Below are 19,345 nucleotides of genomic sequence, written 5' to 3'. Positions count from 1 at the left end.
AGGTGTACAATATTTCACGGATCTGCCCGAAGGTGCCTGTTCTACGGCAAGAAGACACATTCGCAAAATGGCCTGAGAGATGTACAACATCAGGAGCACTTGCCAACACCGTAAATCTTCCAAAAGATGAATGTAAGAGAAAGGTGAAAAATGTGTTTTAAACTTAACTTCAAATGGAATCAGTTCCCCCCCATTAGGGCCGGGTAATAAACCTTAATACTGTCCTGATACGAACCAAAATGTTTCTGTAGCACCGACAGTGCCCTTACACTGTGTTCCTTTATTTTTTAATAAAGCATCCAATGCCAGCAAAGCCTAGTGCATGTTGTTTTAGTTACCTGCAGGTTAAAAGATATCTTGCTAGCTGTCAAAACTGGACTGCATTTTGTTAAAGTTGACAAGATTCTAACCTCTATTTCAATGGCATTTTGATGACTATGTAACAGGTTCTACAGGATCTCCTATCTTTTTAAAGCTCTTAAAATGTGGCTTGTTTGCTTGCAATTCGTAGCCCTGAACCTCCCTGTAAGACCAGCATGCCCATGGGCGCGTTTGCTTTTTAAAACGACGTGGGCGCTGGACGGGAAATTGACAACTGCGCGTCGGTCTTAAACTAGCAAAGACACTTGCGTCGGTCTTTGATAGGGCCCTAACTTGTTTTTGTTTTAAAGTTCGTCTGTAGTCATCATTCTTTTCTTTCTTTGTTTGGCCGTAGTAACCATTTACCAGCAACCAGGGTGGGATTTTCCGTTGCTGGTTGTATTTAGGCGCTACAGAGCTCTGTGACTCCGGCTACAGAGCTCAGACGTATAAGCGGCAGCTGGTAGATGTGTTTAGCCGCCAACAGATGACTGTGAGCCTTTCAGGAGCAATGGCAGTGGAGTTTAGCCAGAAAAGGTGAGCGTCATGCCGTGACAACAGTTAAAGGTCCCATGGCATGAAAATTTCACTTTATGAAGTTTTTTTAACATTAATATGCGTTCCCCCAGCCTGCCTATGGTCCCCCAGTGGCTAGAAATGGTGATAGGTGTAAACCGAGCCCTGGGTATCCTGCTCTGCCTTTGAGAAAATGAAAGCTCAGATGGGCCGATCTGGAATCTTCTCTTTATGACATCATAAGGGGAAAGGTTACCTCCCCTTTCTCTGATTTGCCCGCCCAGAGAATTTGGCCCACCCATGAGAAAGAGAGAGACATCCTGGCTTTCAAACGAGCAAAGTGGCAGTTGGTCAAGGCCACACCCCCACTCTCCACCTTGAGTTTAGGAAAAAGATTGTGGTTTGGATTAAGACATTCCCGAGGAACGAACCGAGTTTCCTGGGTGAAAGTCTTTTGTTTTCGCCGGGAAGTGAACTCTGCTCCCCGCGTTGTTTTATGTTGACACCACGTTGTGCTATTTAATTTTTTGATTATTTTCCATTGAATATTGAAGTTCATAAATAAGTCTTTCGGCATGGCTGGCCTGGTGGCACTTATCCATGGTATTGGAAGGGGGATTTAATTCTTGTACATTTTGTTTTGTTGTGCATGATCAAAAAACATCACCCTGCTCGCAACGCTAGAAGAGACCGTAAAAAACAATATGCCTCTTCACACACAAGTAAAGTGAAGAGTAAGTCTGTAGCGTTAGCTCCGCCTACCCTCTCTTGTGGACCAACCACTGCTGGGTGATAAAATCCATCAGGAACTTTGCGCCGCTTGGGATTTTTCCCGGTAATGTCACCACAGACACCCAGGGCTTTCATCAGTGGGCTATAGAATCAATCACCATTGTGTTACCTCAATAGATAGCGACTTAACAGACATTTATTATACATGTAAATCTTTGAGATTATTCCTTGAAATTCTCTTTTGAACTTTGTGTAAGACTTTATTTATGGAGGAACCTGTTTGCCTCTGTTTAACGCCCTCTAAAGGTCTCTCTCCGTGCCAAGAATAAGCCATGGACAACAGCAGCGGAGCTTCAAACGAAGATTGTCTAAACAGCCTTTCCACTGTCCAATTTCATTTGCCTTGATCCTCAGGAATACCTTAGCAGAGGCAGAGGAATGCCTCCAAGACCTTTCCAGTTCTCCCTCCCATCGTCCTGCTCCACTTCAACAAACAACCCAAAGTCCTGTTTGTTTGCTCTGAAAATAATCAGCCCAGGGGACTGTTTTTTGAGCCGCGTGGCATAATCTCCACAGTGATGACGTCTCTATCTGTTGTAGTTTTGAGAAGTGGGAAGAGTTTTGGCCGATTCCCGTATTTTTCTTATGTGCTCAGTGCTAGTCTGTTCTGAAAGTGCAATTGAATCATATTTTACACTAAATGTCTGGGTGAAAGTAGACACGCACAGATCCACAGATCAAAGGCAACCTGTTCATCATGTTTGAAGAAGAGATATTTATTCTGCTTTTATCAACCTCTCGTCCATGTCTTTATCCAATTTCAAATCAATTTCCGTCACAAACTGTCATTTCTTATACGGTTTGCGCTCCTTCAGTAATTCAGTGCAGATCAGCTGGCTGCACCACCTCACAGCTGTGCGTTTGGCATAAAAACATTCAACCTTTCAGCCAGCTTTCAATTTCATCCACATTTTCCCTGGGTTTGACTTCACCATTGTCTCTCTAACTGCTGCCATTGGCCTTGAGGACATTTCATTTGACCAAGGTTTGCTCTGCTGCGCGCTTGTCAGTTAGCCAGCTTTCTCTGTTTTCCTCGGCTTCCCTCTTCATGTGGCCCCGTTCGTCTCGGCTATGCAATGTCACCAAGAAAGAAACTTTCCTGATTTATTTCTCCCACCATTGTTCTCTTCATCTTCAAAGCTCGCCTTTGAGATCTACACTAAACAAATGATGTTGCATGTTTCACACAAACCACAAATAACGGCCTAATGACCCAGACAGTGCTTTAGGTAGAGGCAGAAAGAGATAATGAGTCTGTTTGTGATTAAAACTCACTTCTTCTGATGCAACAAGATCAGTTTTTACACTTTAAGTCCAAAAAAAACAAAACGGTAGAAACCAAGGTCACAACATCTCTGTGAGGAGAGCAAATCAGTCAGGAGTTTCCTGCTAAAACTGAATGCATTACTGGCTCTGTGAGGCACTTTGAAAGAAGCCGTCCACAGGTCCTCATAATCATTCTACCTGTGCTCCCTCCCCCCCCCCACTTGTGATTCCAGTGAAGAGGTCATGATCCACTGAAGCTGAGAAAACAACAGAAAGCTGCGGACTGGTCAGGCAGTCAGGTCAAGGACCTTAAGAGCCATAAGAGGCCCGCCACCCTCTGGGTCATTAATAATTAATGAAACCTGAGGCTGGGACAGGACGCCATGACTAAACACAAAAAGAGCCGGAGCAATGAGAGAGCAGTAAGGGGAGAGGGGGGGGGGGGGGGGGGGTGTACTGATAGAGAAAAGGCCCAGAATCCAGCTCTGTCTACAGTCTGTCCTTTCACTGTATGCTCCAAAGGGTCCAGACACAACAATCTGCACAACCCAGCGACATTTAAAAACCAAAAAGTGGAGCGGGAGGGACAGATTTTGGTTATACACTCAAGTGGGGAAAGAGAAGAGAAAGAAGGGGACGAGAAAGAGAGAAAATAAAGTGTTTTTTTTTTTTTTTTTTATGGAATGAAAAACAGCATGAAAGTCTTCTTGCTGTTTCCCATGAAATCCTGCCATCCTTAAACTTCTATTCAACAAAGCGTGTACTTGCCCTAGAGGTACTATCGCGCCGAGACCTCCATTACGAGCACGGCCTGATGAAAGAGTAGCTAAGGGGGGCTTAGGAGGTTTGGTTCTTAACCCTCCCCCATCGGGCCAGATATGAAAGAAGATAGTTTGACATGATATTATATAACCAGTAGTTTTTAGGAGGGCCTATGTGTTTGGATAAGGCCATCTAACCTTGCTGACGATTCACAGAATATATGGTTTACAGTGCATTATCTTATATTTGTGGCAATCGGCTTCAGTCTTTACTGCTTGCTCCAGCTTTTCATTCTTATGCAAGTTTACTACTTAGAAGTGGATGTTTGTTTAATGTTAAACATGACCACACTGATGTTGCCAACATTTCTTCATTCTTGGCTGCACCTAATGTCATATCAATATCATGCCTGTGCCTGTACAATAAGAAACACTCTCTCCACTGTTATTATTACTGTATATCTTGTTATTCTTAGAGCACACCACGGGGAAAAATGATGCATTTTATTTTTTATTTTTTTTGCAGAGTTCATCGGACGACTGCGACCCACATGAGGGAATCCATGAAGGGAAAGAGGGCAAGTACCGCCTGCAGGTGACCCAGTTTGTCCAAAGGCTGGAGTACTGGCACAAAGATCTGACCAACACCTTGGTTACCTCTATCACTGTGATGCTGGTCCATGGCCGTGCAGTGGCATACCTGGGTACCGCCGACGGACGCCACATACAGGTAAAGAAATCACGTTGTTTGTTTCTTTAGTGATTTTTTTTTTTTAGACTGGCAGGGACCTCATTTGCATGTAATATACCAGCAGTTAGGCGTAAACAGAGAGCCTGATGCTACAGCAGCCAGTGTGGTTTCCACCTCTCGTTGTTCATGTAAATTCGGCAGGATGTTGGTACATGAGGAGTGTAAGCGCCCTGCTGGAGACACAACACACATCAGCTCCTGGTGCCTCTGCTCGAGGCATGTTGGGGGAAACTATGACCAAGCACCCAGGACCTTTTCGTTTGCACAATTTGCTTACCTTTGACCTGTGGTCAGTGAGCCTCCAAAAAAGCCCACGTTCCAGTTTACCATCTGAGCAAACAGTCCCATTTTGCCTGTCGTTGTACAAACCAACAGTGGATTACAACCTCCATACATGACCTGTCAATACTGCTTTAGGGGATTTAAGTCATGGGACATGGTTTTAATCATGGGATAACTTAAATTAAGGCGGGAAAGTCCATATGTTATGTGTCTTGTTTAAGGACAGAGAGAATACATACAATCATTTTTTACTTTAACAGCACAGATAACATGGGCTGACACAGTTCAACTGCTCAAAGGAGGGGTTTAGTTTTGTGAGTTTGACTCATGTGGAGCAATAATTTAGATTCCGTTTTGAGCAATTTTTCTCTTGGATTTGCATGTCAACCTATCATAAAGACTCAGACTCCCCTCTACCATAATTAATATGCCGTCGTTTGTCTTGGTGACACTGGTGGAGTGAAAGCGCTGGTACACAGGGTCAAGGCCTCACATAATGGACAAAATAATGGAAACTCCTAAAAAGGTCTGACTATTAAATACCACATACACCGAAGTGGCCTTAGCCCTCTTGCTTTCCTCCACTTCTCTTCCTTTTTTGTTAAAGGTTACTGCATGTGCTCTTTACATCAATATATGGATCCTTGAGCCCTGGCCTTGATTGCAAGTTATCTCTTAACTGCAGCACTGACATTTAAACACACTTTCAGAAGCTTTAATTAGCAGTTTTTGCTGAGACTGTCGGAGAGATTTAAAGTGTCTATATAGTCTTGTCAGAGACGGAGATCACTCTTCCATTTAGCAGGTATTTGGCTTCAAAGTTAGCACTGATTTTGTAATTTGCAGGTCGAAAGATGTTGAGGTTAAAATAAGGTTTTCTTAGACTATTTATATACAACTGTCTCTTCAAATATAGTCATTCAAATACATTTGTAACAGTGGCTGTATGTAACTTAGATGTCTAAAAAAAAACTTTCCCTTCTCAAACAAAGCCCTGTTTTAGGCACAACAAATCACTCAATCAGTGTTAAGTGAGAATATGTTTTCATGACTGTCCAGACTAATACCTGGCAGTAATAGATTTGTAGCTGTTAGTGCCCGTTCAAATGTGGATTTGGCTTGTTGGAGGTCTGCTAGTTGCATTGTTTTGTTTTGAAGAGTCCTACAAACTGCTGATCATCAGGGTAAAATATAGCATTTTAGCATCTAGCATTAATTAAGTCAATATGACTAGCCTGTGTAGCTGCATGCCAGACTGTGACTCACTGTACTCACTTTCCCTTCCTTTTCATGTGGTCACTTATTTTGCCCATCCACTCTAACTGTACACTGCATGCATGCAATGGTTACAGCTGCAAAGTACAGCGAGTGACGTATTTGTGCATCGGTCCCGTGCTGGACCAAAAAACAACAAGGAATGGAATAACGTGCATGAAGTGAAAGCTGAATTACCTCACGTGTTTTTGAAACACAAGAATGAAAAGACATGCATGGAGAAGAGAAAAAAAACAGGCGAGAGAGCCGTGGAAAAAAGGGGCCGACAGCTGCACGGAATGGGATGGAGGGGTAGAGGCGGTGGTAGCGGGGCGCGAGGGGGCTTACAAGCCGAACGGCACGTTAATGCTGAACGACGGGCTTCGCTGACACGTTCCCTCGCACGGCATTTTCTGCTCACTGAGCTTCCCGTGCAGCTGTTGCTGTGTTTCTCTACCGTCGACCCCCCTCCCAGACCCTCCTTACGTTTTCTGTGATAGGCTGAATTGGCTGAAGTTCATTGTTTTAGCTGAAGGGGTTTAGAAGGTCTGAAGAGGAGAGCAGCTGCCCTGCACTGCAAAACTTTCCATTTTATCAAATGTGTTCTGCCTCATCATCTGAGACACAAAGGGAGGGAGACAAAAAGTTGTGACAGAATGAACCCAACACTGATATTTCTTAACTCTTCTAGCTATTAGTCCTACATAAACGTTGGTAAAATTATCGCTAACGGTGATAACATTGATTGATTGAGCAATACAGATTTATGTCTGATCGTGCAGGTGAAACAGACTACAAACTGAATAGATTTGATTCGAGGTGAGTTATAAGATATAGAGGGAGAAAGACCAAGGAAAGAAGGTGGAGGCAGAAAAAGAGACCTCAAAAGCGAAAAGTTGGGGAGAAAGAGACAGTAGGAAAGAAACCTAAGATAAAAAAAAAGGGATGGAGGATGGATTACAAGGGATGATGAAATGGTAGAAGGCCTACAGAACCTGAAGAGGAAAATAACTGAGGGAGAAACAGAACAGTGATTTTTGTTTTTAATCTTCCGGCTCATTTTCGCTGACATCCTCCATCTCATTCATATATTTACATTTTCAAACTGCCCCAGTCTTATTTTCATGGCTTTTCATGGCTTTTTTTCTGGTAATTTGGCGAAATCGGAAGACGATAGTACAGGTTTTAAACATACCCACAGGTTGGCCAAACTTGTTCCAAGATAAAAGGAAGACAAACAGTAAGATTGTTACCCAAACATCCATCACAGACCGACTTCCTGTTTTAACTCTCACCTACAGTACTGTACTGTACAATAGCCGAAGATGTGTGAGCACAGTTTTCCTCTGAAATGAGGGATTATTACCCATATGTCTGTCTCATCACACTTTTGGTTAGTGGCTTAGCTATTCTGGCTAAACTTATGGAGTCTGAACATTTGTGGGGTTTTTTGCCCTGTACAGTACTTCCATGTCGCCTTGTTCCCAGATAGCAGCACTTACTTTGTTGAGTAAAATGTTTTTTTATAACATGGTAGAAATGATAACAATGATAACGGAAATGATAGATAGAAATGATAACAAAAGACCCAAAGTTGTAATTACCTAGGCTTATTACATCAAGCCAAACCTAGTTGCTCAAAGGTGTCCGGGTGTGACTGCAGTGTCTAATTCACTTTCCCTGTTGCTGATTTTCCAAGGCTTGCATTTAAACTGACGACCCTGCGGCCATAAGCTACAGTAAGAATCTGTGAGAGGACGTCATTTCATTGTTTGTACGATAAAAAGAACCTGTCAACTTTGCACGTATTTCAGTTTCCTGGTCGCTCCCAGCGGACTAGACAAGAGGGAATATGGAGTTGAGGCAGTGAAAGAAAAAGAGTGTTGTCCCCCCCCAATGAACTCCATTCTGGCTCAGGAAGTGTTTCCCTCGGCTCTAGTTGGGCCACTGTGGGAATAACACAGTGGCCGTGTTTAGATGCCAAACCCCCCCCCCCCCCCCCCTCCCTCTCCCTTGCTTAATACAATAAGCTGTAATTTACACCGCTATTACCTCCAGAGAGATGCCTGTTGTATGGCTTCGTCCCCAGCGGAAAACCACCCATTATACTCACTGTTGCAAAGCTAACGTTGATCATGAGGCTCAAACAGTGGAAGGAATGACTCTGGAAAACAAGGCATTTCTGAGGGTGAGGCGAGGGCCAGCGGTGTATCAGCCTACCAACAAAAATCACATTTAAAGTTTACAATGCAGAGTGTTATTAGTATTTACTGGAATCACACACACATTCCACTACTCCCATCCCTGCAGTTTCTCATCAGTGCTTTGTTTTTGGAGGATATATGGCATTGCTGCTCCATCCTGACAGGACAGAAAGATGATGTGTGCCCATGCACTGTATCTATTTGTGTGTGTATAAATATTTGCGTGTGCATTGGGGGGAATGGTTAATTTATAGGGCATCATGTAACTGGAGCAACCACACACCCCATTAGAGATCCTGTTCTGTTCTGTTTGCTCCCAGGCCTGTAATTGCAGCGTAACCGCAAATGATAAATGCTGTTCCAGGTGTGTGTGTGTGTGTGTGTGTGTGTGTGTGTGTGTGTGTGTGTGTGTGTGATACTTCCCAACATGTCTCAGAGGACACAATGTTTCCGCCGGTTGCTGCATCCTCTTCGTTCTGTGCCCCCAAACCAGTTGTCTCACATCTCTTTCAACCCCCTCAACTATGGTAGAAGTTACCAGCTAGATTTAGAGCCTCTTTTACAAGTTATTTCTTTAAATTTAAAGAAGACTGAACTCCGTATTACTGCTTATCAGGAAACAGACAGTGATGTTTTCTTGTAAAGGCTGAAGCTGACTGATATTGTTCTTTCCATCCAACTCTCAAAAAGATAACAAAACTGGAATTTCCCCAAATATCAAGTGTAAAGGTGTTTACTTTGTTATACTTTACTATTCAGAACGTTTTCACACCTAGAGTTCGTTTTGGTCTGGTCCAAATCAGTTGATGAGTTTGTAAACTTGGAGTGATTTCCTTTAGGTTCAGTTTCATTTCACACCTGGAAAAATCCAACTGTACCAAAATGCGTCGCTACAAACCACGCAAGAACATTCGCTCTGCTTTTTGGTCAGATGTGTCACTTGGTCTGGGGGGAGCAAGAAAGTAAATACAGGAAGAAGGTCCTGTGTTCTGGACTTGTGCATATTCCTTGCATGGTCCATGGTCAAACCAGCTCATTTCATTGAAATAGTCAGACATTGTCACCGAGACTTCGCGCTGCTCCAACTTTAGCGGCGACTGGTTTGACCACGGAAATGCTGCTCGGCCGCGTCGCAGATTGCAAAGCACACCTGACTCCAGGAACCATTTAGCTCTGACTTGTGGAGTACACATACAGTAGTTGGTGCGGTTTGAGGTCGGATCACTCTAGTGCGATTGAACCGAACTAAATGAAGCAGGTGTGAAAGCCCCCTTAAAATAATTTAATGGTAATTGCTTTGGCGACATACGATATATGATGAAAAGTTTTACTTTTCCAAGCTGCTGTAAAGTGTGACCAAAACTTCCTGTCAAATGGCGTATAATCAGGGTTGTTTCTTAACCAACCCCACACCTTTGACAGGGTGGACATTTTTACTTGCCAAACATATTTAACTAATTGATTCATCAATCCATAATGGCTGCATTCCAATTCGGTGAACTAGGGCAAGGGCCCTGATATTGTACAGTGTATGCAGTCTGACTGACACACCTTAATGGAACAGACAGATCATTAGTTACGCCTGTGCTTTTTCTGCTGTAAGGAGAGAAAGGTAAGACATTTCTTTTCTCGACCATGACACTGGACTAAGAGGAAATATCGTAATGAAATGACTTCAATGCAACTCTGCTTAAAGCCAAACTCCAGTGAAGGTAATGCCCAGGAAAAGATGACACAGTGTGGATCGTACTCCTTCAACCAACTCCCTGTCAAGGTGTGCTGGCGCAGCACCAAAAAACTTGTTGATGTCTTCTACTTTTTCATCCCCGAGCCTTGATTTGTCCTCAGGAGATTCTGTGGATCTATTGTTGTGTATGCCAGACTCCGTATAATCTTTCCTTCTTCTTTAATTCATGGTGTGTATCAGTGTACAGCGTTGTGAAGCGTTTAAAATAAACACAGCAACGTTGGAAAAACAGCGGTGACGACACTGATGAGTGAACAAAATCACACATCCTAACCAGGTGTCCTCAGCTGACCTGTGATGATGTTGGCTGTTTTTAAAAAAAGACTCCTTCATTGGCAACAAACACCAAATATCTTGCAAACCTCTTGGCTTACAGTACTTCTCTTTGACTTGATTTGATTATACTCCATCTTTAGTAACAGATGTAGCCAGTGTATAAGCCCTGCATGTTATGCCTTTTGGCAAAGTACTAGCTGGTGGAGAGAAAAATATTGGTTATTTGTTGAGAAATATAAAGGACTGACTGCAGCAGGCCACACAAGCCACCAATAATTTGTTCATCGGTGAGTTAAGTGTCTTAGAAGGTTCTTACTAAAGCTGTGCCAGAGTCATGACAGTGTTGTTGACTGCTCCTCAGATCTCTGCAGGGTAAATCCAGACAGCTAGCTAGACTATCTGTCCAATCTGAGTTTTCTGTTGCACGACTAAAACAATTTTTAAACGTACACGTTCCACCAAAACAAGTTCCTTCCTGAGGCTGTTTTGCAGCGGCACCGTGGCTCTGTCCGCCCATGACGATTGCGATTAGTTTAAATAAATGCCAATAAACCAGAGCACGTTTTTCTCCCATCCCAGAATGCTGTGTGGACTAGCCAGACCCTCCTCCGCAGCGCTGTGGAGGAAGGTCTGGCAAAGCGAGACTACCGTTACATTTACAAATGCCCCTTTGAGATGATTGCAATGACGCGTCCTCTTTCTTTCAGGTGCTGTTCTCCCGATTTGCCTCTCCTCACGTCAACATCCGCCTGGACTCGAGACCCGTCTCCGCCAGTGTAGCGCTGCTGGACGCTGACGGCTCAAACGGAACCCTGCTAATGGCCACAGGGAACAAGGTGCAGTGTTGTAATGTAACAAAGTACAAATACTTCACTTCTGTACTTTACTTCGTTATTCCTATTTCTGAAAACTTTTACTTTTACTCCACTACATTTCCTAAATAAAAGCTATACTCCTCTACATTTCCCCTAAGCATCTTAGTTACTCGTTACTACAAAATAAAATCGGAAGAAATGTGTTACACTGGACTACATAAAGTTCATAATCAAAGTTTTTGTTTTTTTTACTTCTTAATATCAGAACATTACTTTTGATACTTAAGGACAGTAAATATCAGATACTTGTAAGACTTTTACTCAAGTACTATTCTAAAAGGAGACTTTAACTTCTACCAAAGTCATTTTCTGGTGAGATACTTGTACTTTATTTAAGTATTGCTTTCAAGTACTTTATAGAAGACTGACAAAGTGGGATTAGAACTACAAAGATTAAAAATAATTTGCCCTTTGGTGCTTTCCTCAGCGAAATGGGGAGAGGTTTGAGAACGACGTTGTGCCTTGTAGAGACATATTCGCTATCCTACACATTCGGGAGTTTAAGACAGTCCTGTGTTCATCTCTGAACCATAACAAGAACACAATAAAAACGTACAAATTTCATACATTATTGAGAAAAAAAACACTCCTTCACCGAAAGCAAAAACAACTGTGAACACGGAGTAGAGACACCAGATAAAAGAGAATAATGTTCCTAGGGGCTTACCGCAAGGGTTCTGCTACCAAACACTTCTTGTAATCCATTTGTGGCTGAGGGGAAATACTTTTGTTTGTGTGTTGGGACAGAAATGAAGACACACAACTGACTCTTACATCTTCCTCTTCCTAGATCACTATGGTCCCTCTGATTGGCCCCGGCTGTGGTCAGCTGACCACCTGTACCTCCTGTTTGTTGTCGTCGCGGGTGACAGAATGTGGCTGGTGTGATGGACGCTGCACCAGAGCTAACCAGTGTCCCTCCTCCTCCCTCTGGACCCAGGACTACTGCGCACCCGTCATCACTAAGGTAACCATGGCGACTTGTCAACGTGGTGATAATCGGGGCAGGAGACTCACTTTTGTACTAATTCATCACTGGCCGCTTTCACTATTTTGTCAGCAAACTATATTTTTGGAATACAAAACATGTATTTGAACACTGACCGTCCCACTTTTAAACGCCTTTTTGAGTGTATAAACTTATCATCGTTCACTTCACGGCTGTTTCCAAAACCTGAACCTAAAAGTAAACCTGAGTAACTTTGGTTTGCCGGGACACACACACACTCTCTCTCTCTCTCTCTCTCTCTCTCCTCTCCCTCTCCTCTCCTCTCCTCTCCTCTCCTCTCCTTCCAAAAACCGCTCATATAACTGAGTCTGTTGAAGCTGAGCTCTGTATGTTTGCACTGTATTTGTCTCTACAGTGTTGTGTTTGTGAAGGCCACGGTGATTCCTGAAATACCAGCCCTTTTACAGCACCACTGTCCTATTGTATTTAACACTGTTCTGACATTGTGAGGCTTTACTGAGCTTAGTGTGGATGGTGTTCATTCCCTAGTGAGTCTCCATGTCAAACAAAAACAACACCAAGATACCTCCGCTGCCCTAAACGCAACAAAATGTTTAATGGGACGAGAACCTGTAAAAAACACCTCTTTCTCTGGGACTATTTTAACAGATCTGTAACTGACTGCAGAAAGGTCGCTTGGATGTTTCTTATACAACGCTACTAAATGTTATTTCCCAGGTGTCCTAGTTTACTTTTCTTAAATCTCAAGTCAGGATACTCATCTGTATCACTTACTTGCAGAGTTGTTGACACTAATGTGAAATAAAACCCCTTAATTTAAGTAGATATTGGAAATAAATAGGATGACAGTGGTTCAACACACAATGATTAACGAACTGCACAACACTGCTTTACTTTCTAGGTCTCAGAACATCATTTTATAAGGAGACAGGCCTTTTTTAGAAACAAAATCCAACTCCACCCAAAAGCTGATCGATCAAATACTGTATATTGATTATATCAGCTGTCAATGCACTCTAAGGAAATCATTTAGCTTTAAGGGAAGACATTCTATCAGACTCTGCAATGTAATTATGAAAATGTGTGAATAATATGATTACATTTGGTCATTTTAGGTTGATTTACACAGGGTTTCCGCGGGGTCTTATGAAAAGTCTAAAATATCCAAATCAAAATGTAAAGGTCCAATGTGTGGGAATTTCTCCCATCTAGCGTTGAGTTCATATATCGCAATCAACTCTCTCGCACCACGCAGTTCAGAGTACGTATTACAGCTACGGTAGCCTTCACGCTTCCATATCCTTTTTCTTTTTCTGGGCGAAGAAGAAGACTCTTGTCCCTGAAATTTGGATTTTGAATACGTGTGGTTCTCAATGTTTCCTTCTTCAAACTTTCCGGGGCCGGGAAGCTACGATACCCATTAGCAGCATTAGCAGCAGCTGTGAGTTTATCATGTGACAGAGAAAACATGAAAGGCGGAGCAGTATGTCCTGTATGTCCCTTACCGGCTAACATATTTCAAGATGGCGCATGAATATGGAGCATCTACCCCAGTTCATGTGCATGTGAATGTAAATGTAACATTTCAAGCCAATAGGAATACTTGGAATTGATGGTGGTGGTAAATAGTCATGAAAAAGTTTGTGAACAGGCAACACAGATTTTGATAATGAACAACTAAACACGTAACACACTGGACCTTTAACCCTCATGTTGTCCTCGGGTCAACTTTGACCCATTTTCATAAAGTTTCTATATCAGAAATGTTGGGTTTGTTTCAACCAAATTGTCAAAAGAAATAACATGGATGGTTCCATACAACGCTCTTCACAAGTAAAATAAATGATCAGTTCACTACTTTCATTGAATTTGGGTGTTTTATTCAATGTTGTAGCATTTGAAAATAAATTCATAAAAGAATGTTGAAAAAGGTGACAAAAATGTCAGAAAAAGCTTCAAAAACGTGGGAAAAAAACAACGAAAACATAAAAAATAAACGCCTAAAGTATCGACAAAAAACATCGAGAAAAGTGACAAAAACATTAAGAAAAGTGACAAAAGTGTCGTAAAGTCGACCAAAACGTTAAAAATAAGTTTTAATTAAAAATTTTGACCCAGAAAAACAAACCGTTGCATGGTCGACGGGAAGACAACACAAGGGTTAAGGCCTTTAAAAAGTCTTACATTTGCAAAAGTATTGTGTTCTAGGTCTTAAATCATTTTAAATGTCCCTACATCCATGTAACACTACCTCTAATGCTCACTGAAAGGTTGTTTTTTTTCCGCTCGTAAAATAATTTGCTGTAAATGTACAGATCAATATTACGCCGTGTGGCTTTTATTACATTTTAATAATTTTATTTACTTTGCAAGTACTTGGTGACCCTGCATTTCGTTGCACTTTTATGTCATTATATACGTCTTAAATTTCATTCATAAAGGTCTTAAAAAGTCTTAAATTTGACTCGTTAAAACCTGCAGAAACCCTGCTTTACAGCAAAGATACATTGGTTAACAGCACAGAACAGACGGAGAGCACTGTAGTTTCAGATCAAACAGGTTCAAAGATCCTTGTGATGGTAGAAGTGGAAAACTAAAGGGATGAAGTCACATTTGTAATGTCTAACACATGACAAATACACTTGGAACAACACCAGGGTGCAGAGGGGGCAGCAACAACATCCTCTTTGAAACAGGAAGCAAATAATGTATTCCAAAAGTCATATTCATTTGGAGAAACATTAGTTCTACTCCACGCTATGTGTCCTTTTCTCGATTCATTGATTAATTTGGTCTATATGTCCAGATGTCAGAAAATGATGAAAAATGTCGATGAGTGTTTTCCAAAGCCCAGAATGACGTCCTCAAATGCTTTATTTTGTCCAAGGTATTCAGTTTACTGTCACAGAAGAGTGAAGAAACCAGAAAATATTCACATTTAAGAAGCTGGAATCAGATCATTTTTACTCCTTTTTTTTTTTTTAAAGAAATGACTCCAACCTAGGATCAGACCTTTAGGGGGGGCTCAGCCCCTAATGAGACTGTGACACGGATACAGTCCCTTGCAAAAAAAAAAAAAAACTGCTAAATCAGTAATTTCATTAGCCGATAATCTCTGAGCTAGCTACTGAACAACAACTTCAGCTAACATTTTTTGACACTATTAACACTATGATGGAACTAAACCTGACACGTCACAGTGATAACGACCAATTTGACACAATGTTCTAACATTCAGCAATTTTAGTTGCTTACGTTTCAATTTGGGTTCTAATCTGCACCATGAAATGACCAACTTCTTCTCTGAGGACTACCAACGTTAAACTTCACAACCGTCTCCTGCTCTCCCTCTGACAGATCAGATAGAGACTCAGCCAAAGGCGGTAGTCTGGCACAACCACCTCCGATTGGCCAACACTATGTTTCTGTTAACCCTTTCCTTGACTGGGTTACAGGTGCATAGCATCGGTGACAGACACACAGGATATTAAACCAGTTTCAAGCCCTTTTAACCTCTAATTGTTTGTCATATGTCACTAACAGACAAGTTCACAAACTCTCACTTGAAGCACCAAAATTGATAAAAAAAAAAAAAAAACGTTTAGTTTTTTATTATTATAATTTTTAGGGGGGCTGAGATGAAATTTAGGGCCCTAAAAAGGGTCTAAAATCGCCAATGACTCCAACCGATTAATCGATTATGAAAATAGTTGGCGATTAATGTAATAGTTGACAACTAATCGATTCGTCTTTGCAGCTCTACATATAATAATTGTTCTATGGTACTGAGGAGCATTTTATTATGATGATCTCAAACTGATGAGTAAATGTTTAAAATGCAAATGTTCCTTGTGTGTGCATTAGATTTTTCCGACCTCTGGACCAATACGAGGCTCTACAGCGGTGACAATGTGCGGCAGCAACTTCGGCTTCGACAAGACGGAGAGCTTCAAGGCTTCTCTGGTAACAGTGGAGGTGGCAGGAGCTCCCTGCAAACTGCCCAGACAAGACAACATCAACAGGTGTGTGTGTGTGTGTGTGTGTGTGTGTGTGTGTGTGTGTGTGTGTGTGTGTGTGAAGTGAACCTTTTAGATATAATATTTAGATCTCATTCACAGTTAACTGGTATCAGTGCAGCATATTCGTCATCATTCTTTCATCTTTATTAGGATCCTCCATAGCTTCCACTAAGTTGTTGCTAGTCTTTCAGAGTTACACATAAAAAATGAAAAATAAAACTGGACCGCAATTTAAAATTCACATGAATTGGACAAGTGTGTGTGTGTTTTTGCAAAGTTATTGATTATTGCACTAGTTTTTGTATGCCATTGTGCATACTTTGTCTTTGCATTTTGAAATGAGCACTGCGCAGTATCTGAAAAGCCACCTTAGAGAGGCAGGTAGAGACAGAGTGTGGGTGTTTACCAGATAAAGGGACCCATACACTGGTGTCTTATAGGGGCAGAGCAGGAGTTTAATAGCAGTTATTGTGTTGAAGGAAGAATGTTAAGAACCCCCTCTCTCTCCCGCAGTCTGCCGCATTCAACACATGACTCCCCTAACTGAAAAATTGCTGGGAAAAATCGCTGCATCCAGACTTTCCACTCACCCAAATCCACTGGGACCATGTCCCATTCAAAAGCCCCTTTTGCTACAAACAATCTCATTACAAATTGGGGGGAAAAAAACACCACCAACCCAATCCCAAGATGAAGATCGCCTCTTTGTGCATTACTGCTGGGCAGTAGATCATCATTGAATTAGGATAAATGCTTGGTGGCTGCAGCAGGGTATAATGCCTGGTCTGTGTGTTGTCTGTGGGGGGGTTGTGTTTAGGTGGACTGAGATGCAGTGTTCCCCGATGTTCAGTGGGAACTTCACCCCATCAGGACACACAGTGAGGGTCACCAGTGGCCACAAGGTAGCCACCATGGAGGGCTTCACCTTCGTGGTAAGTATGCCATTTTTACTTCTATTGTGTGAAGTGGTTTATGAATTGATTTGTCTGACAAGATTTACAGTGAGTCAGCATTTACACTTTATGAGAAGTGAAAGCAAAGTGCTAGGATCTAAACATTAGACAGAGTTATTTAAAAGGGTCTGGTGGTCTCTGCGTCCAGGACCCTGTGATCCACGAAATCTTCCCGACATTCGGGCCGAAGTCCGGAAACACCATGCTGACTATCAGGGGAGCCTTCCTGGATACTGGGAACAAGCGAGAGGTGACAGTAGGGAAAGTAGCCTGTAAGATCCAGAGGTCAGTTCACGGTCCCTTTTTATTTATTTTTTTTTTATTTTATTTTATTATCATTTCTTTTCTTTTTCTTTTTCTTTCTGTTTCTCATTCTCTTTGCCTCCCGCACCGAATAACAGCAACAGCTCTTTAAAATCAAGTTTGCATGTCAAATGGCTGTTCTATTTTCTCTGCCTTTTCTCTTTCTTTCTTAGAAAGGATTTAGGGAGGTTGTACAGTTCAGTACATATGTACTGCAGAGGGATTGTGTTTGTTACACATACTGAAATGTGTCTTGACATTGCTGTAAGTTTACTGGGAACATTTTGCCTGTGAACTGGAGGACCGGTCAAAGGTCTTTCTGTCTTTCTGTTTCTCTTGCTTTTCCTGCTCTTGTCCTCATTCTGTCTCCTGTCCTGCTCAATCAGCAATTATCTGCAGGACTAATGCAAGATAAATGCATGAATGGGATCCCTGTACACTAAACAGCTACAGCGGATAACCGATTCCATGTTAAATGACAGCTTGCACCCTTTGCACAATGAGTTTCAGCTTCTCCCTTCTGGAAAAAGGGTTTTTTAGTTTAAAAAAAAAAAGTGTGTATAAAACCAAACAACCTAAAAAAAAGCTTTGTTCCAGCGGCAATCACACCGATAAACAAGCTGTAAGAAAAATTGCACAATTTGCACAGCCTGTATTTGTGTAGGCCTATATGTTGTTTATTTATGCATTCATTGGTTTTTAGATGTTATGGTGGTCAGCTTTAAGTCATTTCATTGGTATTTATAAGATGTTCTTGATTAGCACTGGATCATTTTAATCGTTTTATTTATTTTCCCATTATATGTTGTCTGTGGTGTCTAATACTGTGTGTTATTTTCACTGCGCAACAAATTTACCTACCAATACAAATAAATTAACCTGAACCTGAGTAGTGGACAATGGCTATACCACTGTTACATACTACCACCACAATATATCCTGTGTGTTTACTCATTCCCCTCATCCTAACCTCCACCATCAGCTTGTCGTCCACCATGCTTACCTGTAAGACGCCTCCACACGCAGTTCCCTCCAAGCTACCCGTGAAGCTGACGGTGGATTCGGTGGAGCTCCACGCGCCCGTGCAGTTCACCTACAACCAGGACCCCATCATCAACAGCATCCAGCCCTCGCGCTCCTTCATCAGGTCAGAGTTCTAGTCATTCAGTGGGGGGTTTTCTTATTGTTGTGTTCTCCATTTCTTACAGGGTTTTCCCCAGAAAAGTTGTTAGGCCCGTTGGCAAGTGTCTTTTTTTTTTTTTGACGAGAGCCCTGCTGGGACCAGTCGCAGATTGATGGCAGCGTTACTGTAGGGCTAAATAGTTTCTGTGATAACAGAATCATGGACGGAATCGCGAAATTGAGAATTTAAAAAAGCTATAAGACAGATTCTATAGAGCTCTACATTAAGTCAATGCTACCAGCTAACTGGAAAATTTGAAAATATGACTACGTCTAAGTTTCCAACCGAGCCGCCCCACTGTAACTAGTATTAAACTTTTTTTCCCCAGTGGCTAAGGCCTGATGGGGGGAAACTTAGGCCCGGTGGGCCACCAGACTTGCAATACACTTGGGGAAAACCCTGCCTTAGTCTGTATCGACGACGATTAATTTAGGGCACACGTGTCAAACTCAAGGCCCGCGGGCCAAATCCGGCTCCTTGCTAATTTTGATCCGGCCCCTATATACATTTAGGTTCACAATACATTTTGGCCCACCTACTTTTTGTCACTTTTCACAAAGTTTTTTTTTTTTCTTAATATTTGATGCTTTTTCCAAACGTTTTTGGCATTTTCTTCGACATTTTTGTCGACCAAACTGTAAGTGAGAAGCCAATATGAGACATGCAATAATACAGTCAAAGATATTTGACTTTTCCCATGACATAAAAGCAATAAACTCTATGTCTGGCCCTTGATGTGATTCTCATTTTCTAGTGTGGCCCTTAGGGAAGCTGAGTTTGACACCCCTGATTTAGGGGATTGCTCCGGTGCTGCCGGAAGATCCGCCGTATGT

The 19,345-nt window shown here is 42.0% G+C and overlaps 1 protein-coding gene across 2 annotated transcripts in view; it reads left to right on the top strand.

Annotated features, from left to right (window-relative positions):
- met (MET proto-oncogene, receptor tyrosine kinase) overlaps positions 1 to 19,345 on the top strand; it is a 90,251-nt gene that overhangs the window by 27,245 nt on the left and 43,661 nt on the right. For both annotated transcript variants that reach the window (XM_078256500.1, XM_078256499.1), the window contains exons 3-9: positions 4,222 to 4,425; positions 10,917 to 11,045; positions 11,875 to 12,051; positions 15,919 to 16,076; positions 16,891 to 17,005; positions 17,175 to 17,311; positions 18,312 to 18,476. In XM_078256500.1, coding sequence (XP_078112626.1) covers positions 4,222 to 4,425; positions 10,917 to 11,045; positions 11,875 to 12,051; positions 15,919 to 16,076; positions 16,891 to 17,005; positions 17,175 to 17,311; positions 18,312 to 18,476 — 1,085 coding nt within the window. The remainder of the gene's footprint in view (positions 1 to 4,221; positions 4,426 to 10,916; positions 11,046 to 11,874; positions 12,052 to 15,918; positions 16,077 to 16,890; positions 17,006 to 17,174; positions 17,312 to 18,311; positions 18,477 to 19,345) is intronic.

The sequence above is a fragment of the Sander vitreus genome, chromosome 8 (genome assembly GCF_031162955.1).
Source record: "Sander vitreus isolate 19-12246 chromosome 8, sanVit1, whole genome shotgun sequence".
NCBI classification, from domain to species: Eukaryota; Metazoa; Chordata; class Actinopteri; order Perciformes; family Percidae; genus Sander; species Sander vitreus.
This window is presented reverse-complemented; position numbering and strand designations above follow the sequence as displayed.